At 46.7% G+C, this 21,876-nt stretch overlaps 1 protein-coding gene across 2 annotated transcripts in view; it reads right to left on the reverse strand.

Moving 5' to 3' along the window:
* Positions 1-21,876, reverse strand: part of Pebp4 (phosphatidylethanolamine binding protein 4) — a 245,680-nt gene that overhangs the window by 106,132 nt on the left and 117,672 nt on the right. For both annotated transcript variants that reach the window (XM_012950460.2, XM_045131334.1), the window contains one exon: positions 6,795-6,893. In XM_012950460.2, the coding sequence (XP_012805914.1) occupies positions 6,795-6,893 (99 nt within the window). The remainder of the gene's footprint in view (positions 1-6,794; positions 6,894-21,876) is intronic.

Consider the following 21,876-nt stretch of genomic DNA (forward strand, 5'->3'; position numbering starts at 1 on the left):
GTCCTGCTATTCTTGTCAGATGTCTTGCGTGTGTGTGTGTGTGTGTGTGTGTGTGTGTGTGTGTGTGTGTGTGTGAGAGAGAGAGAGAGATAGAGAGAGAGAGAGAGAGAGAGAGGGAGAGAATTGGCACACCAGGGCCTCCAGCCGCTGATATTGAACTCCAGACACATGCACCACCTTGTGCATCTGGCTTATGTGGGTCCTGAGGAATCAAACCTGGGTCCTTTGGCTTTGCAGACAAGTGCCTTAACCACTAAGCCATTTCTCCAGCCCTGGAAGCTATGTTTTCTGAGGGAGCATACACTATGACATTTAGTTACTACACTTAAGATGTTCCCTTGTTAGGCAGGGCAAAAATATTTGAAGACAATGGCAGCAAGATGTGGCAAAACTGGAAATTCAGGGCTCTATTTTTAAGAGAAAGGTGATCAGCTGGGCGTGGTGAAGCACTCTTCTAATCCCAGCACTCACTGAGAAGGCAAGGCAGGAGGATCTCGAGTTCAAGGCTTAACTGGACTACAAGGAAAGAACCTATCTTAAAAATAACAAACTATGAGGCTGGAGAGATGGCTCAGCAGTTAAGGTGCTTGCCTGCAAAGCCTAATTACCCAAGTTTGATTCCCCAGTACCCACATAAAGCCAGATGCACAAAGTGGCACATGCACGTGGAGTTCATTTGCAGTGGCTGGAGGCCCTGGCATGCCCATTCTCTCTGTCTCTCTTCACTCTTCTGCTTGCAAATAAAACAAATATATTTTTGAAAAACAGGACTGGAGAGATGACTCAGTGGCTGAGGCCCTTGCCTGCAAAGCCAGGTCCAAGTCCCCAGTACCCACATAAGCCAAATGACTAGACAAATGGAGTATGTGTCTGGTGTTTTTATTGCAGTGCCTATTGGCCTTGGCATGCCCATTCTCTCTCTTCATCCTCTTTTTCTCTATCTGCCTCTTTCTCTCTATCAAAGAAAGAAAGAAAGGAAAAAAGGAAGGAAGGAAAAAAACTAAACAAAAAAGGAACTAATTATTAATCCTATCCCTCTCAGTTTGCCCATTTCATCTCCATTGGTGGTTTGGTAAAGATAGTTTGTTTGTTCTGTTTATTTTCGTTAGCTGGGTGCTGGTTATATATATAAAAAAGTTACATTACATAATTATTTATAGGTACATATGTAAATTTCCACCAGGGCCGCTGCTGGATTAATTAGGAACAAGGACAAGCATGGTGCTTTCCACTGGCTCTCTCTAGGAAGCCTCCTTTGCGTTCGTCGTTTCTTCTTCCTTGTCTCTGCCCCCAGGAGGAAGAATTCGCATTGTTGCACACGTGTGTGTATGCACCTGTGTGTGCGCATCCACCTGTGGGTGTGGGTGTGGCAGTCAGAGGACAACATTGGGTGCTATTCCTCTTAGGTACCATTCACCTTTGCAAGAGGCAGGGTCTCTCGTTGGCTTGGGGCCCACCAAGGAAACTAGACAAGCTGGCCAGCAAGCCCCGGGGTCCACCTATCTCCACCTTCACCATGTCTGGCTTTGCATTTCTTTTTCTTTCTTCTTCTTCTTCTTCTTTTTTTTTTTTTTTGGTAGGCCCTGGGGATGAAGCTAAGTTTTTCAAGGTGAACACTTTACTGCCTGAGCTATCTCCCTACTTCAGATCCATACCAATTTTCCAGCAGAGGAGGCCTGCTCTCAGAGAGGCCAGGTGACTTGCCTGAGATCACTCAGGAGTGGGACAGATGGCTCAAACACACGCTGGCCACAGGACTAGACAGCAGGGAGTAATAATCCTTGTCCTGTTGGCTGGGCTTATTCATCTTATTCACCTAGCACACTTAGAGGTCCGTTAAAACGCTCTCTCTCATTATGGAAAAATGAACCTGTATAGAAAAGTAGACAGAATAATGACCCCTTAGAGACCCTTCTAATTCAACCCAGAATTGGTTGCCGTTTACAGCTGCCAAAGGTTGAGGGCATTGAATGAAAAGGGGAAACGTGAACCTCCTGGTTCCTTTTCTTTCTTCAAACAACAACAAAAAAAAGATGTTCAGGGCAAATTTTAGAATCATTGATGGTTTCTAGCAAGATTTTCTTTTTTGGAAGAAAAAAAAAAAGGAACTCTTGTCTCTTTAATTGTTCCTCATGTTCTTTGTCACCAGTCATGATAGTCTTTGTGGAAAGTACTAATGTGCCATCTTCCTGTGCTCAATATTCCCACTAACAATAAAACGTCTAATGAAAATATCTGCATGAAAAGCCCTGAGCACTCATTTCAGAGACAAATAGACAAGGAGCCAGTAAGCATTATTTCGGAAATGAATGATGCAAATTAATTGATATCTTAATCGGGCTTCAGCATGGAGAGGGTTCGGCGGCATCAGAACTGAACCGCATGTGGGAGAAAGAGGTTATCTGACCACGCCCCATTAGGAATCTCTGTTGCTTCTTTCTGAGCTAGAGTCTTGCTACGTAGCCCCCCCGGGGCTGGCCTCGACCACCAATTCCCCCTGCTTCAGGCTCCTGAGCGCCAGCAAGGCCAGCTGCCCTTAGAAATCCCTTGTGTTGGGGCTGGGGAAGATGGCTCGGGGGAAACGCTTGCTATGCTTTTGAGTTCTGACGCCCAGAAGCCACAGGAAAGACAGATGATGCGCTGGACACCTGCAAGCCCAACGCTCATGCAGTGAGAAGACAGCAGAATTTCCCAGAAGCTCATGAGCCTGGCCAGCGCAATAATGGTGAGTAACAGTGAGCGATGCTGTCTCAATTAAGATGGAAGGCGAGCGCCAGTCTCTGAAGATTGCCCCTGCCTATGACACATGCACGCCTGCACTACACACATGAACATGTTCATAAACATACATCTTCTCTCTCCTCTCTCTCCTTCACACACACACACACACACACACAAACCTCTTGTGCTCAGTGGGCCAATTTCACAGAGGGGCCAAGGGGCACCTCACATGTTATATATCTGTCCCTGCCTGCTTGGATTGGCTAGGTTGGGGGACTGATGGCCTGATGCTGAGACAGCAGACACTGACAGGTAAAGGAAATTCCAAGCCTGCCCCCGGACCGTACGGGGAACATCTACAGCCACCGTCCCACCCCACGCTGTTCCCTGTAGTCCCCAAGGACTATCTTCTGTTGTATTTGGCTTGGGCTGCTTTGTAGAAAACATTATTCCCACTGAGGGTCTTCCACACCCATGCTCAGCCCACTGTCCAATTACATTTAATGTCAAGGTCCGCCTAGGTCCCACCAAGTTTCTGCTTGCGGCCTTTGGAGATCTTGGGGCCATCATCATTCAGTCTGCAGTGACTTTGCCACATCCCTTAGTGCTGAGGATGCTTGCTTAGGGAATGGTGACATGTGGGGTGTAGTTCGATGGGATTCAAAACATGTACTAGGTATGCTTTCTGTACCCAGGCAGCATGCCCTCTGTAGAGTGCTCTGGAAGCTCCTACCCACCCAGCAGTGAGCTGGGGTCATAGGAGAGCTCAGAGATTGTCCTCCCCATCTTACAGCGAGGGCGTGGTGGCCCCTGGCCACTGGAGGGGCTGATGGTAAGAGCCCCTCACAACCGTGTGACACAGCACGTGTAGTTTGTAGTCCGGCACACACATCTGAGACCCCTTGCTGTAACCCGCTACCTGAGAAACTGCCCTTCAGGCTCTTCTGCCCTTGCCACCCATCTGTCAGTGGAATGATGCTGGCTTGCAGAGCACCACGAGCTATGAAGATCAGGAAGGTGCTCACACTTGGAAATGGCTCCACAAATGCTGACATCAACCCGCCATCTCTGCCCCGAGAGCTGTGGCCTCCCTGCAAGCTGTCAAGCTCCTCTGGGGCACTCGTTCAACATAGAGGCCGCATTCTCTGCGTATCTGCAAAGCCCTGCCTCAGCGAGGTCAGGAAAGTGTGTTGGTACTATGGAGGGCCACAGCCAGGTGACTTCCAAGGCATGCTGTCCTCCTGAGCTTTTTGGGAGGGGCCTGGTGTTAGGACATGCTTTGCATACCAAGGAGACCCCCCCCTTCTCACCTACTCTGGAGTGAGCATTTCAGACCAACAGGACTGTGAGCTCTGGGGAGGGGTAGGCCCGGGCAATTAGAATTTTCCTAGCCGCCAGAGCGCACACGTGCTCGGGCCCCTGAGCGTGAGTCTCGAGTCAGGGGACAGGGCTGCTAGATCTGGCCAAAGCCCTCCTTCCCTTGGCTGAACTCCAGGAGTGACGTCTGAACCCATTTGGCCAGTGTCATCTTTGTAGCTGGTGGAATGTGGGGGCAGGTGGCTGGGCTGAGTGGCTATATCAGGGAGAGCTGCCACTTCCTGACGGGCACCCAGACGAAGGAAAGTGGGTGGCAATGCGACGGAAAGCTGAGCCTCCTCTGGGTGAATGGGAAGTGAGGGCCGCACCCGGGCAGGTGGCTCTGGTTAAGCTCTGCGGCTTAGCAGCTTTGCCCAGCAGCTGCCACCTGCTGTTCCTCTAAGCAGGGTATCTGGGACTAAATCCTTATTCACAACATGAAGCTGGTGTGAAAGTTATGTCCCGGGTGAAGATTGTGGGAGAGGTGGGAGTGCCCACTTCAAGAGAGGCAGTGCCACAGATCTCAGGTCCCTTCCGCACAGAAGCCGTTGTGCCCTCAGTGGCCTCAGAGTTCTTGGATGGAACCTTCTCACAGGAAGCCCTGTGCACACGGAGACTCACTGTGTATCTGAGCAAAACTCCCCTCTTAAGCCTTTCATCCAGTGAACTCAACCCAAGTCCAGAAAACGGCAACCTTCTAAACCGGAGGAGATCTGCCATCTTCTCCTTTGTGCCCTCCACTGCCATCCCTGTCTCTGGCATGAACCACCCCAGCACTGCCTCTTCTTGTGTTCCTATGCCCTTCCCCAGCCCAGGCAAGGAGGTGTGCTGACCCCGTGGAGGCTGGCTCGGGCGCTGCCCAAGAAGCGTTCTCCCGCTCAGGGTGGCAGCCACGCTGCTGCTGAGAAAACCTGCCCTCCTGCCCTCCCTCCTCCTCTGCACCCCTGGGAGGCCTGCTCTGGGATGTGGGTGGGCTTCTAAAGCAACTCCTCACCACCTCACCCAGGCATAAGAGTCTCCCCTTGCTCAGAAGTCAGCAGCTAGTTAAACGGGCCCTGCCTTTGTCCACTGCCCTGGCAGGAAAATCAAAGCCCTTGTCCCTGTGGTTTTCTTTACATTTTCCAGGATGTTCTCCGTGGGATCACCAAAGGTGACCATATAAAGCCAGAAGTGGGTTCACATGTCTCAGAGAAAGACAGAATGTCCAGAGAGTCCCAGAGGTCATTTGAGCTGGTGACCAGCTGAGACACAAACCGCATCCAGACTTAGCTTCACTGATTTCCACTGTCTTTACAGGGCAGAGGCCTCTGTACATTCTTTGCAAAAGCCAAGTTCAGGTTTTCTAGACACAGGCTCGTACATGCTACAGGCTACCATGGATCTCCCCAAAGTACACTGGCAGATACTCACGAATGAAAGGTTCCGTAACTGAACGAAGCTGGAAAACAAATGCGTATTACATACAGTTGATCCTCTCTGTACCTGGCAGTTCTGCCCAGCTCTGATTCAACCAACAATGGAATGTATGTATATATATATACACACACATACATAGCCTGGACAGATGGCTTAGTGGTTAAGGAGCTTGTCTGCAAAGCCTAAGAACTCATGTTCAAATCTCCAGGTCCCACATATGCCAGACACACAGTGACACAGCACGCAATGTCACCTATGCACACAAGGGGGCAAACATATCTGGAGTACATTTGCAGAGGCTGAAGGCCCTGGCATGCCCATACTCTCTCTGCCTCTCTCTCTCTCTCTCTCTCAAATAAATAAATAATAAAAATATATATGGTATGTATGTATGTATGTATATAATTACATCTGTGAACACATACAGGAATTTTTCTTGTCATTATTCCCAAAACATTAGAGCACAACAAATTATTAACACAGCATTTACATTACATTAGGTATTATAAGTTATTTAGAAATGATTTAGTTTATGGGAAGATGCACTTAGGTTTGATACAAATACTACACCATTTTATATAAGAGACTTGATCATCTTTGGGTTTTGGTATCCCTAGGGATCCTGGAACCCCAAATCCCATGGGGACACTAACTGAGGGATAGCTGTGTGCCTGTCAGGATATGGTTCTCTCAGCGGTCACTCGATGGCGAGTGAGAGTGTTTCAGTTCAGGCTAAGCATCTAAGCTTATTAGGCGTGTGTCGCTCAGACACAAGCCAGCTTGCTCCTTCCCAGCTATCCTGAGGCAAACTTGGGGCAGCTGCTTATTTCTGCACAAAGAAAGGTAACCGCCTTGCTTCCTCCATGTCACTCCTTTAGCAGCAGGGCGGACCCCTACATTACATCTTTTCCTGCCAATCACATGTCAGTCCTCAAATCCGGTCACGTGCCATTGTCAATTGTTAAGTTTCCCGAAGCTTTGTGAATCAGTTCTTAAGTTGTCCGTACCTTGAGATTAGCACTGAAAAGAAGGACAGACCGCCAAGAGCAGGAACTGCTAGGAAGCAGGGCTTTCGATTACCTTCATGAGCTCACTCACCACCCGTCCACCTGCATGTTTTGAAGTTTATTGGAAAACTTGGGAGTGATGTGACACTGGGTCCAGGAGGTGGGGCAATGAGACACAGAAGTTCTCTCACATGCTCGCTCCCAGTGCTCTCAAATGAGCGCTAGTTTGCATAAACCAAGAATCTCTCGATTAAAATTGCGAACGAGTGTGAAGGTGCCTCTTGGCTTCCTTACCTTGATATCTGTCACCAGCCAGTGTCGCCAGAATCTCGCTCTAGGTTGTGATCTGCTGGGAGCGTCCGGGTCCACCATCATCAGGATGTAGGTTGCACCCTGTAACATATGCACCAAAAAGTCATGTAGCTTCATGGCTGATACCTGCCCAGAGAATCCCAAGGGGGAAGACAGGACATCTATTCCATCCGGGAATGTGGTCAGCCCCTCCCACATGCTATCTAGTCTGTCTTGTGTCACATGTTTATTAAGAAAAAAAAAAAAAAAAAGACTGTGAAGTGGTCTGCGGGGCTCTTGGCCTTGATGAAGAAATTAGTCCAGGGGCTTTGGAGATGGCTCACTTGGTAGAGTGCTTCCTTCACAAGCGTGAGGCTCTGACTTCAGTCCCCAGAGCCTCATGTAAAATCCGGACTTGGTGACATGTACTCACAATCCCAGCGCTGTGGAGGCAGAACCACGGGGCTTGCTGCATAGCTAGTCTAGCTGAATCGGTGAGCTGTAGGTTTAGGGAGAGATCCTGTCTTAAAAACTAAGGTGGAGAGACTGAAGAAATGGCATAGTGATTAAAGATGCTTGTTTGCAAAGCCTGCCAGTCTGGGTTCAATTCTCCAGCCACCCACTTAACCAATGCGAAACATGGAGCAAGTGTCTGACATTTGTTTGCAATGGCACAAGACCCTGGGCTTATAATCCTAAGGTTTAGACCACCGTGGGGAGGCATAGCAATAGGAGTATGGAATAGGTGGTCACTTTGCATCCAGTCATGAAGCAGACAGATGGACACTGGCGCCCAGCTTGCTTGTTTCCTTTTAATTTTAAAGTCCAGGACTCCAGCCCATAGAATGGCACTGCCCTCATTTGGCATAGGCCACCTCTCCTCAATTAACCTAATCTAGAAATACCCTCGCAGACATGCCCAGAGATATGTTTCCATGGTGATTCTAAATCCTGTCAAGTTGATAACTGAGAGAAATCATCACATGATGGAACCAGAAACCAATGGATGACTTGGAGAAATATTTCAGGTAGAATCCACAGGGTTTGATAATGTATTGGATAGTCAAGACTTAGAGAAGAGGCAGAGGGGGGAAAAAAATCAAGAGTGACTTCTGATTTTTGTTTCGAGCACCTGGGCATTGTGTTTTGTTTTGTCTTTGAAACGTGCCTTGCTGAGAAATGCAGGCTGGCCTTGAACTCATGACTCCTGCCTCTGCCTCCTGAGCACTGGTATGACAGATGATGGCTGTCATATTTGGCCTTCAACTATGTAACCGAATGACACAGAAAAGACTTGGAGAGGGTCATGTTTGGAGGAGGGCATTGGGATGTCTGTTTCACACCTGATAGGCTTGGAATTCCTGCCAGAAGATGATAACCAAGTTTACATGTCAGGATCTGAAGGACCAGGGGCAAGAGCAGGACCGGATGTACCCAGCAGGGAATAACTGACATGGAGATAGCCTTAGAATCTACAGCATAAAGAGATGACCCACAGAGAAAGTAGACACAGAGGGGAAAAGAGGCCTCACACCTGAGCTGTAGAATAAGTTAGCATTGAGGAAGAGGCAGAATCAGGCAAAGGAGATCGGCGCTGCGGAGGTGCGGGACACCTGAAGAGCAGAGTCCTAACAGCCAAGACACATGTTTCAAGGAGAACGAGGGGCTGCGGACGTGGCTCAGCTGGCCACGTGCTTGCCTAGCACGCACAAGGCTGTGGGTTTGATCTCCAGGTGACATTGCATGCATCCTTGTAATCTCACCACTTTGGAGGTGGAGACTGGAGGATCAAAAGCTCAAGACCATCCTTGGCTACAGAGTGCATTTGAGGTTGGCCTGGGAATCCACAAGACCCTGTGTCAAAAAGAAAATGAGGGGGCTGGAGAGATGGCTTAGTGGTTAAGGTGCTTGCCTACAAAGTCTAAGGACCAAGGTTTCACTCGCCGGTACCCACGTAAGCCAGATGCACATGGTGGCTCATGTGACTGGAGTTCGTTTGCAGTGGCTAGAGTTCCTGGCATGCCCATTCTCTCTCTCTCTTTCTCATATAAATAAAAAAATTAAAAATTAAAAAGGAAGGGCTAGCCGGGCATGGTGGCGCACGCCTTTAACCCCAGCACTTGGGAGGCAGAGGTAGGAGGATCGCCGTGAGTTTAAGGCCACCCTGAGACTACATAGTGAATTCCACATCAGCCTGGGCTAGAACAAAACCCTACCTCGAATAAAAAGAAAAAAAGAAGGCTGGCGAATTGCTTCCGTGGTTAAAGACACTTGCTTACAAAACCTGATCGCCCTGGTCCCATTCCCCATATAATGACATCGATGCACAAAGCGGCACATGTGTCTAGAGTTCACTTATAATAGCGGGGTGGGCGTGCTGATGTGCCCATGCCCATACTCACTCTTTCTCTCTCTCTCTCTCTGTCTCTTTCTCTGTCTCTCTAACAAATAAATAACATGTTTTTTAAAGGAGAGTGTAGTCAACTGTGCAGAGTGCTGCTGGGAGGAAGATGGAGGAACAGATGTGATAGAGCAGTTTGATGACTTCGAGGTGACCACTGTCGTGGCAAGGACTGCCAGTGGAGTGGAAGGGACCTACTTGAGGAAACGGAGATGCTGTTATAGACAGAGATGCAATGGATGTTTGGGTGTGATGCACAATTGAGATACAGAGCGGCGGCTGCCAGAGAAGAAGGCAGTCAAGAAGTTTTTAAAGAGATGAATGATACTTAGGGATGCTTGTGAGCCAATGGAGACGGCAAAGAGGAGAAAGGGGCCCATTGAAAGAGCCAAGACTCTGGCAAGGCAGAGAGGAGCCAGAATGAAATTGGAAGCCAGGCCTTTGTGAGGAGCCGGGGATGCGGGTTCACATGCTGGACAAATGCGGAAGATGTTACAGTGAAAAATTCTGACGTTGTCTTCTAATTGCTTATACATTTCAGTGACTTATAGGCAAAGTAACTAGGGGAAGTGAAATTATGAGAAATCTGGGGACAGGGAAGAAAGCATGAAATAATCCTTTAGAGAGATGACGAGAGTACTACATCCTCCCGTTGTGAGCTAGTTAGCTGTGACAGTTCGGCTCGACTTGGATGGGGGCTTGGGCTGGTGTTATCACTCATTTTCTCATTGTTGGGACAAAATATCCAGCCAGAAGCAGCTCATGAAAGCAACGGGCTCATTTTCAGCTCACGGTTTCAAGGGCGAGTCCATGGTGGTGCAGAAGCCTAGCAGGAGTAGATAGCCAGCGTCCCGCCTTCACGTGGTTCAGCAGTAGGAAGTAGAAAGTGCAGGACCTCCAAGCAGGAATGGACTGTAAGGCCTCGAGGGCCACCCCCCAGTGACACATTTCCTCTAGCAAGGCTCCACCTCCCAAAGGCTGCAGAAACTTCTCAAACAGCGGCACCACGGCCAGGGATCAAGTGTGCAAACGCATCCGTGTGTGGGGTCACTCTACATTCAGGCCGCCAAAGCTGTGATCGAATGGGAGGGAGGGAGAGAGTAAGAGGAGGACGGAGGGCTGGAGAGATGGCTTAGTGGTTACGGCGCTTACTGGCGAAGCCTAGGAACTCATGTTTGGATCCCCAGGCCCCACTTAGTCAGACTCACGGTGACACAAGCATGCAATGTTGCACACGCACCACAAAGAGGCGCACACATCTGGAGTCCATTTTCGGCAGCTGAAGGCCCTGGTGTGTCCATTCTCTCTATTCCCCCCTGTCTCTCTCAAAATTTAAAAAAAAAAAAAAAAGCAGTCTTAAAAAACAGACAGGAATGAATGAAAGGCTGAGGAGATGGCTCAGTGGTTCAATGTGCTTGCTTGAAAAGGCTGTTAGCCCAGGTTCAATTCCCCAGTACCCATATAAAGCCAGAAGCATAAAGTGGCACACACATGCATTTGGAATTCTTTTGAAGCGGCAAAAGGCCCTAGTGCTCCCATTCTTTCTTTCTCTCTCTCTCTCTCTCTCTCAATCTCCCCTTGCAAATAAATAAATTAAATTAAAAAAAAAAAAGAACAAAAGGGAAGATTAGAGGAATCCTGTCCCCCCTCTCAGCCTGGACACACACACTGTTCTCTAATGTTCCAAAGGCTGGGTAGAGCAGCATTTACCAACTACTGAGGGAACACAGAAGAGCTGGCCTTAATCCCTCCACCTTAAAAACCCAGGAAGACCTCAGAATTGCTTTTGGGGCTTGACCTTGAAAAATGGGCAGGTGTAGGATCAGGAAAAACTCTCTCTAGGCAAAGGGAATAGTGTGTGCCAAGGCATAGGAGTGTTTAGAAGGGGGGAAATCCAAGGTGGGTCTGTGGTTCTGTCTTTTTTTTTTTTTAATTTTTTATTTATTTATTTGAGAGCGGCAGACACAGAGAGAAAGACAGATAGAGGGAGAGAGAGAGAATGGGCGCGCCAGGGCCTCCAGCCTCTGCAAACAAACTCCAGACGCGTGCGCCCCCCTGTGCATCTGGCTAACGTGGGACCTGGGGAAGCGAGCCTCGAACTGGGGTCCTTAGGCTTCACAGGCAAGCGCCTAACCGCTAAGCCATCTCTCCAGCCCTGTGGTTCTGTCTTGAACGGACAGTGCACGTTGGTATTCTTGGAAGAGCCATGCTGGAAGACAGTGAGCTGCTGTTGGAACATCTAGGCATAGAGGTCATTTCAAGGTACTCTCTCAAGACTTGGCAGGTGGGCACTGCATCTGGGGATGGAGGAAACCATTTAAGGACAATTTGAGAAGTAAGAACTGAAGGGACACTATGGTAGAAATTTGGGAACTCAAAGTGTAGGAACAGGAAGAAGCCAGAAGAGAGTCAGTGAACAACCAGGGGAGCATGGAGTCACAGATGCCAAGAGAATGGAGCTTGGCCCGATGGACAGCCATTGGGAATAAGGATCTGAGACACCACTGGTTATAATCATTGTGGACCATTGATAACGTTCCAAAGACAAGAGAGATATTTACAAGACCTTGGTTGTTGAGTGTTAAAGTCCAATAGGAATGATGAAGCCTATATTAGATGCTACGTGAAATTATATTAAAGTACGCAAAGATGGGGTAGAAAGATGGCCTAGTAGTTAAGGTGTTTTCCTGCAAAGCCAAAGAACCCAGGTTTGATTCCCCAGATGCACATGGTAGTGCATGCATCTGGAGTTTGTTTGCAGTGGCTATAGGCCCTGGCATGCCCGTTCTCTCTCTTTCTCTCTCTCTCTGTCATAAATAATTAAAGGAAACTTAAAAAAGAATGTAAAAGCCTGTCATGGTGGTGCACACCTTTAATCCCAGCAATTGGGAGGCAGAGGTAGGAGGATTGCTGTGAGTTCGAGGTCACCCTGAGACTCCATAGTGAATTCCAGCTCAGCCTGAGCCAGAGTGAGACCCTACTTCAAAAAACAAACAAACAAACAAAAAGAATGTAAAGATGAACTCAGTAAGTTTCCAAGGACTCAGAAGAAAAGAATAAAAATAGTGGGATACGTGCCTGATCCCAGTGGAGTCCCAGGAGAACCCCGCATATTTAATACCTCCATGAACTACTTCTAGCTGAAGTAATCAGAAAATAAGAAAAAGTGAGAAAGAATATGGTAAAAGAAGAACTAAACCATTGACTCTTCCTCCTCTTTTCCTTTTTTTTTTGAGGTAGGGGTGGCCTTGAACTCATGGCGGTCCTCCCACCTCTGCTTCCCGAGTGCTGGGATTAAAGGCGTGCGTCACCACACTCAGCTTTTTTCCATTTTTTTTTTTTAAAAATGGCATGATTGTCTCCGTGAGAAATCTATAAAAAACATCCCCAAAACAACTAAAGTAATGTTCAGTAAAGTAAGCTGTCACCAAATGTGCAAAGAACCAGCACTTTCCTACATATTCATATGTGACGATTTGAATGTAAAATGTCCTCCTCGCATGGGCGCGATGGGTTGGAATCCTGGAGTCAGACCCGCCAGCAGGGCACCAGGATGCCCACATGTGTTTGGATACTGAATTCCCAGATGGTGGCGCTGTTCAGGAAGATTGTGTAACCTTCGGGAGGTGGAGCCTTGCGGGAGGAAGTGTGGAGGGGAGGACCCTGGGGTTTTATAGTTGAGCCCTGCTTGCTGGTCTCCCTTTCTCTGCCTCCTCCTGCTATGTGATGATGTGAGCGCGGCTTCTCGCTGCTGCCGCACTTTCCCCACCATGACGGACGACTCTAGACCTGTAAGCTGGATGAAGCCCTTTCCTTCCATAAGCTACTTCTGGCCAGGTAATATGTTCCAGCAATAAGAAAGTAACTGAGATATATATATATATATATACACATACATAATGATAGTCATAAAATATCACTTTTTAGGGAGGGCTGGAGAGATGGGTCAGTGTTTAAAGGCACTTGCTTGCAAAGTCTGCCAACCCAGGTTTGATTTCCCCAGTACCATTGTAAAGCCACACACATAAAGAAACACATGCATCTTAGAGTTCATTTATAGTGGCAACATGCCCTGGTGTGCCCATTTTCTCTCTCTCACTCTTTCTCTCTCTCTCTCTCTCCCTTCTTGCAAATAAATAAATAATAAAGTATTTAGAAATAAAATATTACTTTTAACATCCCATTTGTACAATTGTAAAGCTTACACAAGGAAAACAAAAATATGACTGCTGGAAGAAGAAATACTGACCGGACGGAGAGGCGTGCTTGGCTTTTAAACTTAAAGCTTTATTTTTTTATTATTTATTTACTTATTTTGAGGCAGGGTATCACTGTAGCCCAGGCTGACTTGGAACTCACTCTGTAACTCCAGGCTGGCCTTGAATTCATGGCAATACTCCTACCTCAGCCTCCTGAGTGCTGGGCATGCCCCACTATGCCCAGCCATAATTTCTTAGTATAACAAAATTCAACAAAAATCCTAAATAGGGGCTGGAGAGGTGGCTTACTGGTTAAGAGCTTGCCTCTGAAGCCTAAGGACCCTGGTTCAAGGCTCAATTTCCCAGGACCCACATTTGTCAGATGCACAAGGAGGTACATGTGTCTGGCATTCGTTTGCAATGGCTGGAGGCCCTGGCATGCCCATTCTCTCTCTCTCTCTCTCTATCTGCCTCTTTCTCTGTCTGTCGTTCTCAACTAACTAAATAAAAATGAAAAACAACAACAAAAAATCCTAAATAGATGTTTTGAAAACTTCACAAAACTTGTAATTAAATTAAAAAAATAAGCAAATGACAGAAAATGAATTACCCTAAGTAATACTGAAGAGAAATAGGGGATTGTATTGACTTTGAAGATTAAAATACGTTAAAAAGCTAAATTAGTTAGAACAACATGGCATTGAGAAGTAAAAAACTTGAAAATCTCGTGGGAAACTCAAAATTTAGTATGTGTGTATTTAATAGCTGATATTGGCCACTTAACATATGATACTTAATATATGGCAGCATTATTTCCAACAAAGAGGAAAGGGTGAATTTTTAAAAAAATAATTGCTTTGGCTTATTACATAAGTTAGATAAGGTAAGGTCTCCTTTTCATTCAGACATTATCAAACTTTCATATTTCAATAAGAAAACAAAAAAATCTTTAAAAACTGGCTTAATAGCACAGTATGGAATCCATGTATTGGAATGCTCTGTCAGACTCGGATTTTTCTATTACCAATATGGGAAATATCTACAGTGTGCTAGTATGTGAAACAAGCAAGCTGCAGAACAGAACATCTGACATCTTAAATGTGAAGAGACTTTATATATCTGACTATATATGTATTTATAGAGAGAGCTGCATGTGCATAGAGAATGTCTGAGAAAATATATAGCAAACTGTTAACAGTAAATGGCATGAGGGGAAAGATTGATATAATCTAACCAGATACACTTTTACATCTTTTGCATGGCAAAAAGAAGCAAACTAAAAATCCAATGACAATAACGGAGGGTAGATATTTTTCAAGATCTGTGAAAAAGGTTCATGTTCTTAATACATAAAATACTTTTAAAAAATCAATAACAGAAAGACTCGAGGGATAGTTAATGTCATTTGTCATCTTGATTGGATCTAGAATCAACTGGGAGACAATTCTCTGGCCATGTCTGTGAGGAATTAGGGTAAGTAAGAGGAGAAGACACACCCCATGGGTGGTTGTGGCCTTGAACTAAATCAAAAGGAGACAGCAAGTTAACAACAGCATTCGTTGCCCTCTGTTTCCTGACTATGCGCACTAAGTGACCGGCTGTCTCAAGGTCCTTCTGCCATGTCTCCTTTGTTCTTGCAGACAGACATCAAGCCCACTCGTTCCTCCCCTAACTGTACCCCTACTCAAATCCTGCCCAATATGGCCCCTTAAGGCCTGCAACACCGGTGGTTGAAGTGGGATTTCTGTGAGTTCGAGGTCACCCCGAGACTACACAGTGAATTCCGGGTCAACCTGGACTGGAGTGAAACCCTACTCTGGGAAAAACAATTAAAAAATAAAAATTAGCTCTTATCTTTATGCCCTTTCACCTTCTGAAAAATATGTTCTTGTCTCTCAGTCAATTTAAATCCTAATAATTTCTAAGGCTTGTATCAAATGCTATACCTTTGCCATAAGGGCAAACTGTGGGCTGAAATAAGCCCTACCTCCCTTAAGCTGCTTCTTGTCAGGCATTTTTGTCTCAGTAACAACAAAAAGTAACCAGCTAGTACAATTAGCAACCCCATGGAAGAATAGATAACGTCACAAGGCAGGTTATAAGACCGGGAACACAAGTGATCACTGTACATGGGAATACATGCTGAATTTTACCAAAATAAAATCAAATCCCACTCTTGCCTGTAAATATATATACAAAGTTTTTAAGAGATGTAGAGTCCAAGGGTAGGTCAGAAAATCCTATGGGCCCAATCATCTCGTTGTCTTTTGACAAAGAAAGACCCAGTCCATCCATCATCCACATGGTCACCCTCCAGGAAAAGACTGGGGACAGGAAGCAGAATGTGGTTGGTGCTCTCCAAATGGGGGGATAATTATGAACCTTATTTTCCTCTTCTGCTTTTCTATATTTTCCAGAGACTCTACACTCACATGCCTTGCTTTTATGTTTAGAATAAGAGATTAGTACCTAAAGAAGGGAAGGCCACTGGAAACTCCGTAGTCCTCTTTCTTTTTCTGTTCGTTCAGTAGCCCATGGGAGACTTCTTCTCCATCCTCATCCCCGTCTCTCCTTGAGCCCCTCCAGCCCACCGCACTCCTGTAGGCTCTCTGCTTGCTGCTGGCAGGCAGGGTTGTCATTCAAATGCTAAGGTTCACCCTAGGTCGCATCTATGGTCATATGTGATTTATTCCCCAAGGGTTCTTATGTTGGCAGCTTGATCCTTACAGGGCCGCAGTGATGGGACCTTCAGGAGGAGGGAACTGGCGGGAGGTCCTTAGGCCACAGGGTTGTGCCTTTAGAAGGGATTATTACAGTTCTCGTGGGATCTAAGTAAAGTTCCTATAGTAAATTACTTTTTAAGGAATATTTTGTTTGTTTATTCATTTATTTATTAATTTATTTAGGAGAGGGAGAATGGCCATGTCAGGGTCTCTAGCCACTGCATACAAACTCCAGATGCATGTACCACCTTTTGCACCTGGCTTATGTGGGTACTGGGTAATCAAACCTGGGTCCTTAGGCTTCACTGGCAAGTGCCTTAACCACTAAGCCATCTCTCCAGCCCTAAATCACTTTTTTAAAAATATTATTTATGGGCTGGAGAGATGGCTTAGTGGTTAAGCACTTGCCTGTGAAGCCTAAGGACCCCGGTTCGAGGCTCGGTTCCCCAGGTCCCACGTTAGCCAGATGCACAGGGGGGGGCGCACGCGTCTGGAGTTCGTTTGCAGAGGCTGGAAGCCCTGGTGCGCCCATTCTCTCTCTCTCCCTCTATCTGTCTTTCTCTCTGTGTCTGCCGCTCTCAAATAAATAAATAAAAAAAAATGAACAACAACAAAAAAAATAAATAAATAAATAAAAATATTATTTATTTGTAAGGAGAGAGAGAAAGAGAGAATGAGCCTGCGCCTCTTGCCACTGCAAGAGAACTCCAGATACCATGTGCCACTTTGTGCAACTGGCTGTATGTAGGTACTGGGAAAGTGAACCCAGGCCATCAGGATATGCAAGCAAGCACCTTAACCTGCTGAGCCATGTCTCCAGCCCACAAATCCCTGTCATACCACTGAAAAGTTGAAAAATCAAGTCAAGCCTGTGTGTTATGGACCACCTGCACATACCATGGAATGCTTTTCTATTGTTAGAAAGGGAGAGTAATATACCAGTTGAAATCAACCAGTCATAGAAGAGCAGATACTGTACAATTCTATCAAAAATAGTCAAACTGGGGCCTGGAGAGATGGCTTAGTGGTTAAGATGTTTGCCTGCAAAGCCAAAGGATCCCGGTTCAATTCCCCAGGACCCATGTAAGCCAGATGCACAAAGGGGCACATGCATCTGGAGTTCGTTTGCAGTGGCTAGAGCCCTGGGGTGCTCATTCTCTCTCTCTCAAATTAATTAATTAATTAAAAAATAGTCAAACTGGGCTGGAGAGATGGCTTAGTGGTGAAAGTGCTTGCTTGCAAAGTCCAAGGACTCAGGTTTGATTCCCCAGAACCCACTTATGCCAGATGCCCATGGTGGCATATGTGTCTAGAGTTTATTTTCAGGGGCTAGAGGCCCTGGCATGTTCATTCTCTCTCTCATGAATAACTAATATATATATTTTTAAAAAGTCAAACTTGCAGAAACAGAGAAGTTGCTGGGATAGGTTTTTTTTTATTTATTTTTATTTTTTTTTGAGGTAGAGTCTCACTCTAGCCCAGGCTGACCTGGAATTCACTATGGAGTCTCAGGGTGGCCTCGATCTCACGGCAATCCTCCTACCTCTGCCTCCCGAGTGTTGGGATTAAAGGCATGTGCCACCACGCCCGGCTTTGGGATAGTGTTTTGGCAGTTGCTAATTAGGGATTATAAATTGAAGAACCCTGTATGGTTGTCTAGTAGCATAATCATCTGTTGCGGGTAGATCTCATTGTTAAGTGGTTAAGAGTTCTTATCACAATAAAAAAAAAAAAAAAGAATTTTAACAAGTGATCTTGTTTGAAGGAGGCACGGTGGGAGGTAAAAACAGGCTTCCCACATTGCTCTGGGAATTCAGAGAGGGGACAATCGACCTCACCATCCAGCAACCTCATTTCTGCGGTTTACCCCTTATTGCTGTCCGCACACTTAGGAACAGAATATTCACTTAGCCCTGCCTGTGATGCAAAGCTGGAAATAACTCCAGGGTTCATCAGCTGGTTATTGGTTAATCAACAATGACACACGCTAACAAAGGAAAACTTCCTAGCTGTGAAAAACAATGAAAAGTCTCAGATCTGATATGAAGAGCTCTCCAGGATAAATTAGTAGAAAAAGGCAGGGTTGCAAAACAATGTGTCTGGTGCCTTACTTTCATATAAAAAAGAAAAGAAATCAAGGCCTTTCTTTTTCTTTTTGCATTTTCTTACATTTGCGCAAACCAACTATGGGAGGATATTATTTTTAAAGTTACGAGAGGCCGCGGGTGTTGGTGCTGCTGTGGGGAAGAGACGGGATAGAGGCGGGAAGACGCTTCTATATCCTCATTCTATCATCTTGATTTTTGAGCTATTGGAACATAGCACCTGCTAAAAATAAACTGAAATTATAACATGAAGTGGAAGATAATCACCCAACATTATCTTGCTGGTTTCTAGTGTCTTCCTCACTGATATTGATAGATAGGTAGATGGCCGTGGCAGAGAGCGTGGGGAATACTTACTTTATTTTTGAAGGATATCGTGGGGATGGGCTGAGAAAACCAGAACCGACGGAGCAGGGCGGAGCAAGAGGTAGAGGCTGTGCTGACCAAACCCTGCTCCACAGGCCGCCTTAAAGCGACCATGGAACCTCCACCCTCTGCCTAGATGGTTCCTCCTCCCTCCCTCCCTCCCTTCCTTTCTTCCTTCCTTCCTTCCTTTCTTTCTTTCACTAAACACTGGTCATGTGCTTATCATACACTAGCTAAGAGAGGATATGAGAATGAAAGATGAGAGGGCAGAGCCTTGGCCCTGAGGAGGCAGTAGTCTAAGGGAGGTCTTGAAGTACACACAAGGATCCACAGGTCCCGTGTCATCTAACGGGGCATGCACTTGCCACTGAGGAAGCAGGCTACAGAGGTGATGAGCGCTGCCTGGTGACCAAATCGAGCCTTTCAGAAAATGTCGTCTCTGCATTGAACCCTGGGGAGTGGAAGTTGGCCGGGGAGAGAAGGCCGTGCTAGGTGACGGCAGCTGCGTGATCAAAGGCAGGAAGCGGTAAGTCATTGCGGGTACCTGCGCACTGTTCGCAAGGCTGGCAGCTGGAGGCGTGGAGTGGTGGCAGGCGAGGCTGGCAAGGGTGATGAGGGCAGATGGGCATCGCTGGGAAGGTTATAAATTCAGGGTAATGGCCAGTAGGGATGACCGGCCACATGATCAGGCCTGGGTTGGAGAGAAAGAAATTCCTGTTGGGTGGGTGCGGGGGGGAGGTAGGGTGGGGTGGGAAATGGATCAAAATGGCTTCAGATGTAGAAACCCTAATCCTCAGTGGAGTGGTCTTTTGAGGTGGGACCTGGGGACACGTGATTATTAGGCGGCAAGGGTGGAACCCTCATGCGGAGATGATTTTCCTTATGAGAAGAGACCCATGAGAGTTGGCTCTCTGCCTGGAGAAGATGGTCTACAAGCCAAGAAGTGGACCCTCCCCAGGCACTGAACCAGCTGTGGTTTAGACAAGAGCTTCTAGCCTGGGGAAAGCCATGAGAGTAAATGATGCCGTGTGAGGCACCCCGCTAAGGGCATAGTTAGTATAGCACCCTATTTTGGTTTGTGTCTGACAGGTCTCTTACAGGCTCACGCTTGGAGCCCTTGGGCCCCGGTTTGTGGCTATCTGGGGAGGTTGTGGAGCCTTTAAGGAGCTGGGTCCTGGCTGGTACGTCACTAGGGGCCTTTGAAGGTGATACCCCCCACTGGTCCTGGTCCACTCTCTGCTTCTTTTTATTTTTTTATTTTAATTTTTTTGACAAATAAAGTCTTTTTAAAATATTTTATATATTTATTTATTTTTACTTGAGAGAGAGTGGCACAGAGAGAGATAGAATGGGTGCGCCAGGGCCTCCATCAGCTGCAAACGGACTCGAGATGCATGCGCCACCTTGTGCGTCTGGCTTACGTGGATGCTGGGGAGCTGAACCTGGGTCTTTTGGCTTTGCAGGCAAGCTCCTTAACCACTGAAACATCTCTCCAGTTCTCTCTCTGCTTCGTGGTCAGCCATGGGAAGCTTCTGCTTTATGCTCCTACCACCACGGAGGAAGCCACCCTGCCCGGGCTTCCCTGACACGACAGGCAGATGGCGCTCTGAGGCTGTGAGCCAAAACAAAACATCCCTCCTTCAGCCAGGCGTCGGGATCCAGTGACACGAAGATTAAAGCAGGTGTCTGGGCCGAGGTGCTGGGGGACTGGCTGTCCCAACACTGAGATGAACTTGAGAATCTCAAGGCCGCCTCCTTCCACTTGGTCATTTAAAGAATCTGCAGGTGCTTGCCTTTCCAGTCAGGCAGAAGCAATAAAAAGTACCCTAAAGACAGAATGGGACTGGATTTCAGTAGCTCTTGAATCCTGAAAGTACTGAAACAAGGCCCAAATTAGTCATATAATTTATTTTTATATTTCCTTTTTTAAAATATCAGAATCTGTCCCTATCTTATCTTTTTAAAAAATCTTTTGATTATTGACAACTTCCATAATTATAGACAATAAACTATGATAATGCCCTCCCCCTCACTAAATTTTTATTTGTTTGTTTGTTTGTTTGAGAGACAGAGAGAGAGAGAGAGAGAAAGAATGGGCATGCCAGGTCTCCAGCCACTGCAAATGAACTCCAGACACATGAGCCACCTTGTGTATCTAGCTTATGTGGGTCCTGGGGAGTCGAACCTGGGTCTTTTGGCTTTGCAAGCAAGCATCTTAACCGCTAAGTCAACTCACCAGCCTGATTTTAATGTTTTCTAATGCTTTGATAGTTTTCTGACTTGGAGAGACTATGCCTCCCAGAACTGGCTATTTCTTTTAAAAGGCCATCCTTAAAAAAAAAAAAAAAAGTGGGGCTGGAGAGATGGCTTAGCGGTTAAGCGCTTGCCTGTGAAGCCTAAGGACCCCGGTTCAAGGCTCGGTTTCCCAGGTCCCACGTTAGCCATATGCACAAGGGGGCGCACGCGTCTGGAGTTCGTTTGCAGTGGCTGGAAGCTCTGGCGCGCCCATTCTATCTCTCTCCCTCTATCTGTCTTTCTCCCTGTGTCTGTCGCTCTCAAATAAATAAATAAATAATGAACAAAAAAAAATATTAAAAAAAAAAGTAAATGGCATTCTTCAATTGTAAACTAGCCTTGCCAGAGGCACAACCACAGCCTCCTTCTCTATCATGCCAAGCCACTGTGCCCTTTCAAAACCATCCTAGGGCCAGTCCACCAGAACCCAACAGAGCTCAGGGATCCTTCCCTTCCTTTCTTTTTTATTTTTTAATTGAGGTAGGATCTCAATCTAGACCATAATGAACTGGAATTCACTTTGTAGCCTCAACCCCATGGCGATCCTCCTACCTCAGCCTCCTGAGTGCTGGGACTAAAGCTGTGCGCCACCACGCCCAGGCACACAAGGGCTATTCAAACCAGCCAGTGTTCTCCCTGTGTGCCTCCTCGCCATAGCTCGTGGGAAAGCGGTAGAAAAGTTTCTCAGGCTACATCTGGAGGGTTTATGTCATCCATGTTCATGGAGCTTGGAGGTGATTTACAGTTAGGAGAAGCCTTATGGGGGGAGGTGACCTTGTGATGATACTAATGGCTCTACAAGTTGTTATGACTTGTTATGTGATGTAGCATGAGGCCCTCATCAGCCTCTCCAATCGTGAGCCCAGTAAAGCCTCACTTCCCTGGTAGAGGTTTGGGTTAGATGCCCCAGGTGTTTGTCGGGATGTGTGTGTGGTGGGGGGGGGGGTGGCGGCGGCGGTCCAACACAGAGTTACAGATAAGAACTACAACCCTAAA

Source organism: Jaculus jaculus, chromosome 12 (assembly GCF_020740685.1).
Source record: "Jaculus jaculus isolate mJacJac1 chromosome 12, mJacJac1.mat.Y.cur, whole genome shotgun sequence".
Lineage (NCBI taxonomy): Eukaryota > Metazoa > Chordata > Mammalia > Rodentia > Dipodidae > Jaculus > Jaculus jaculus.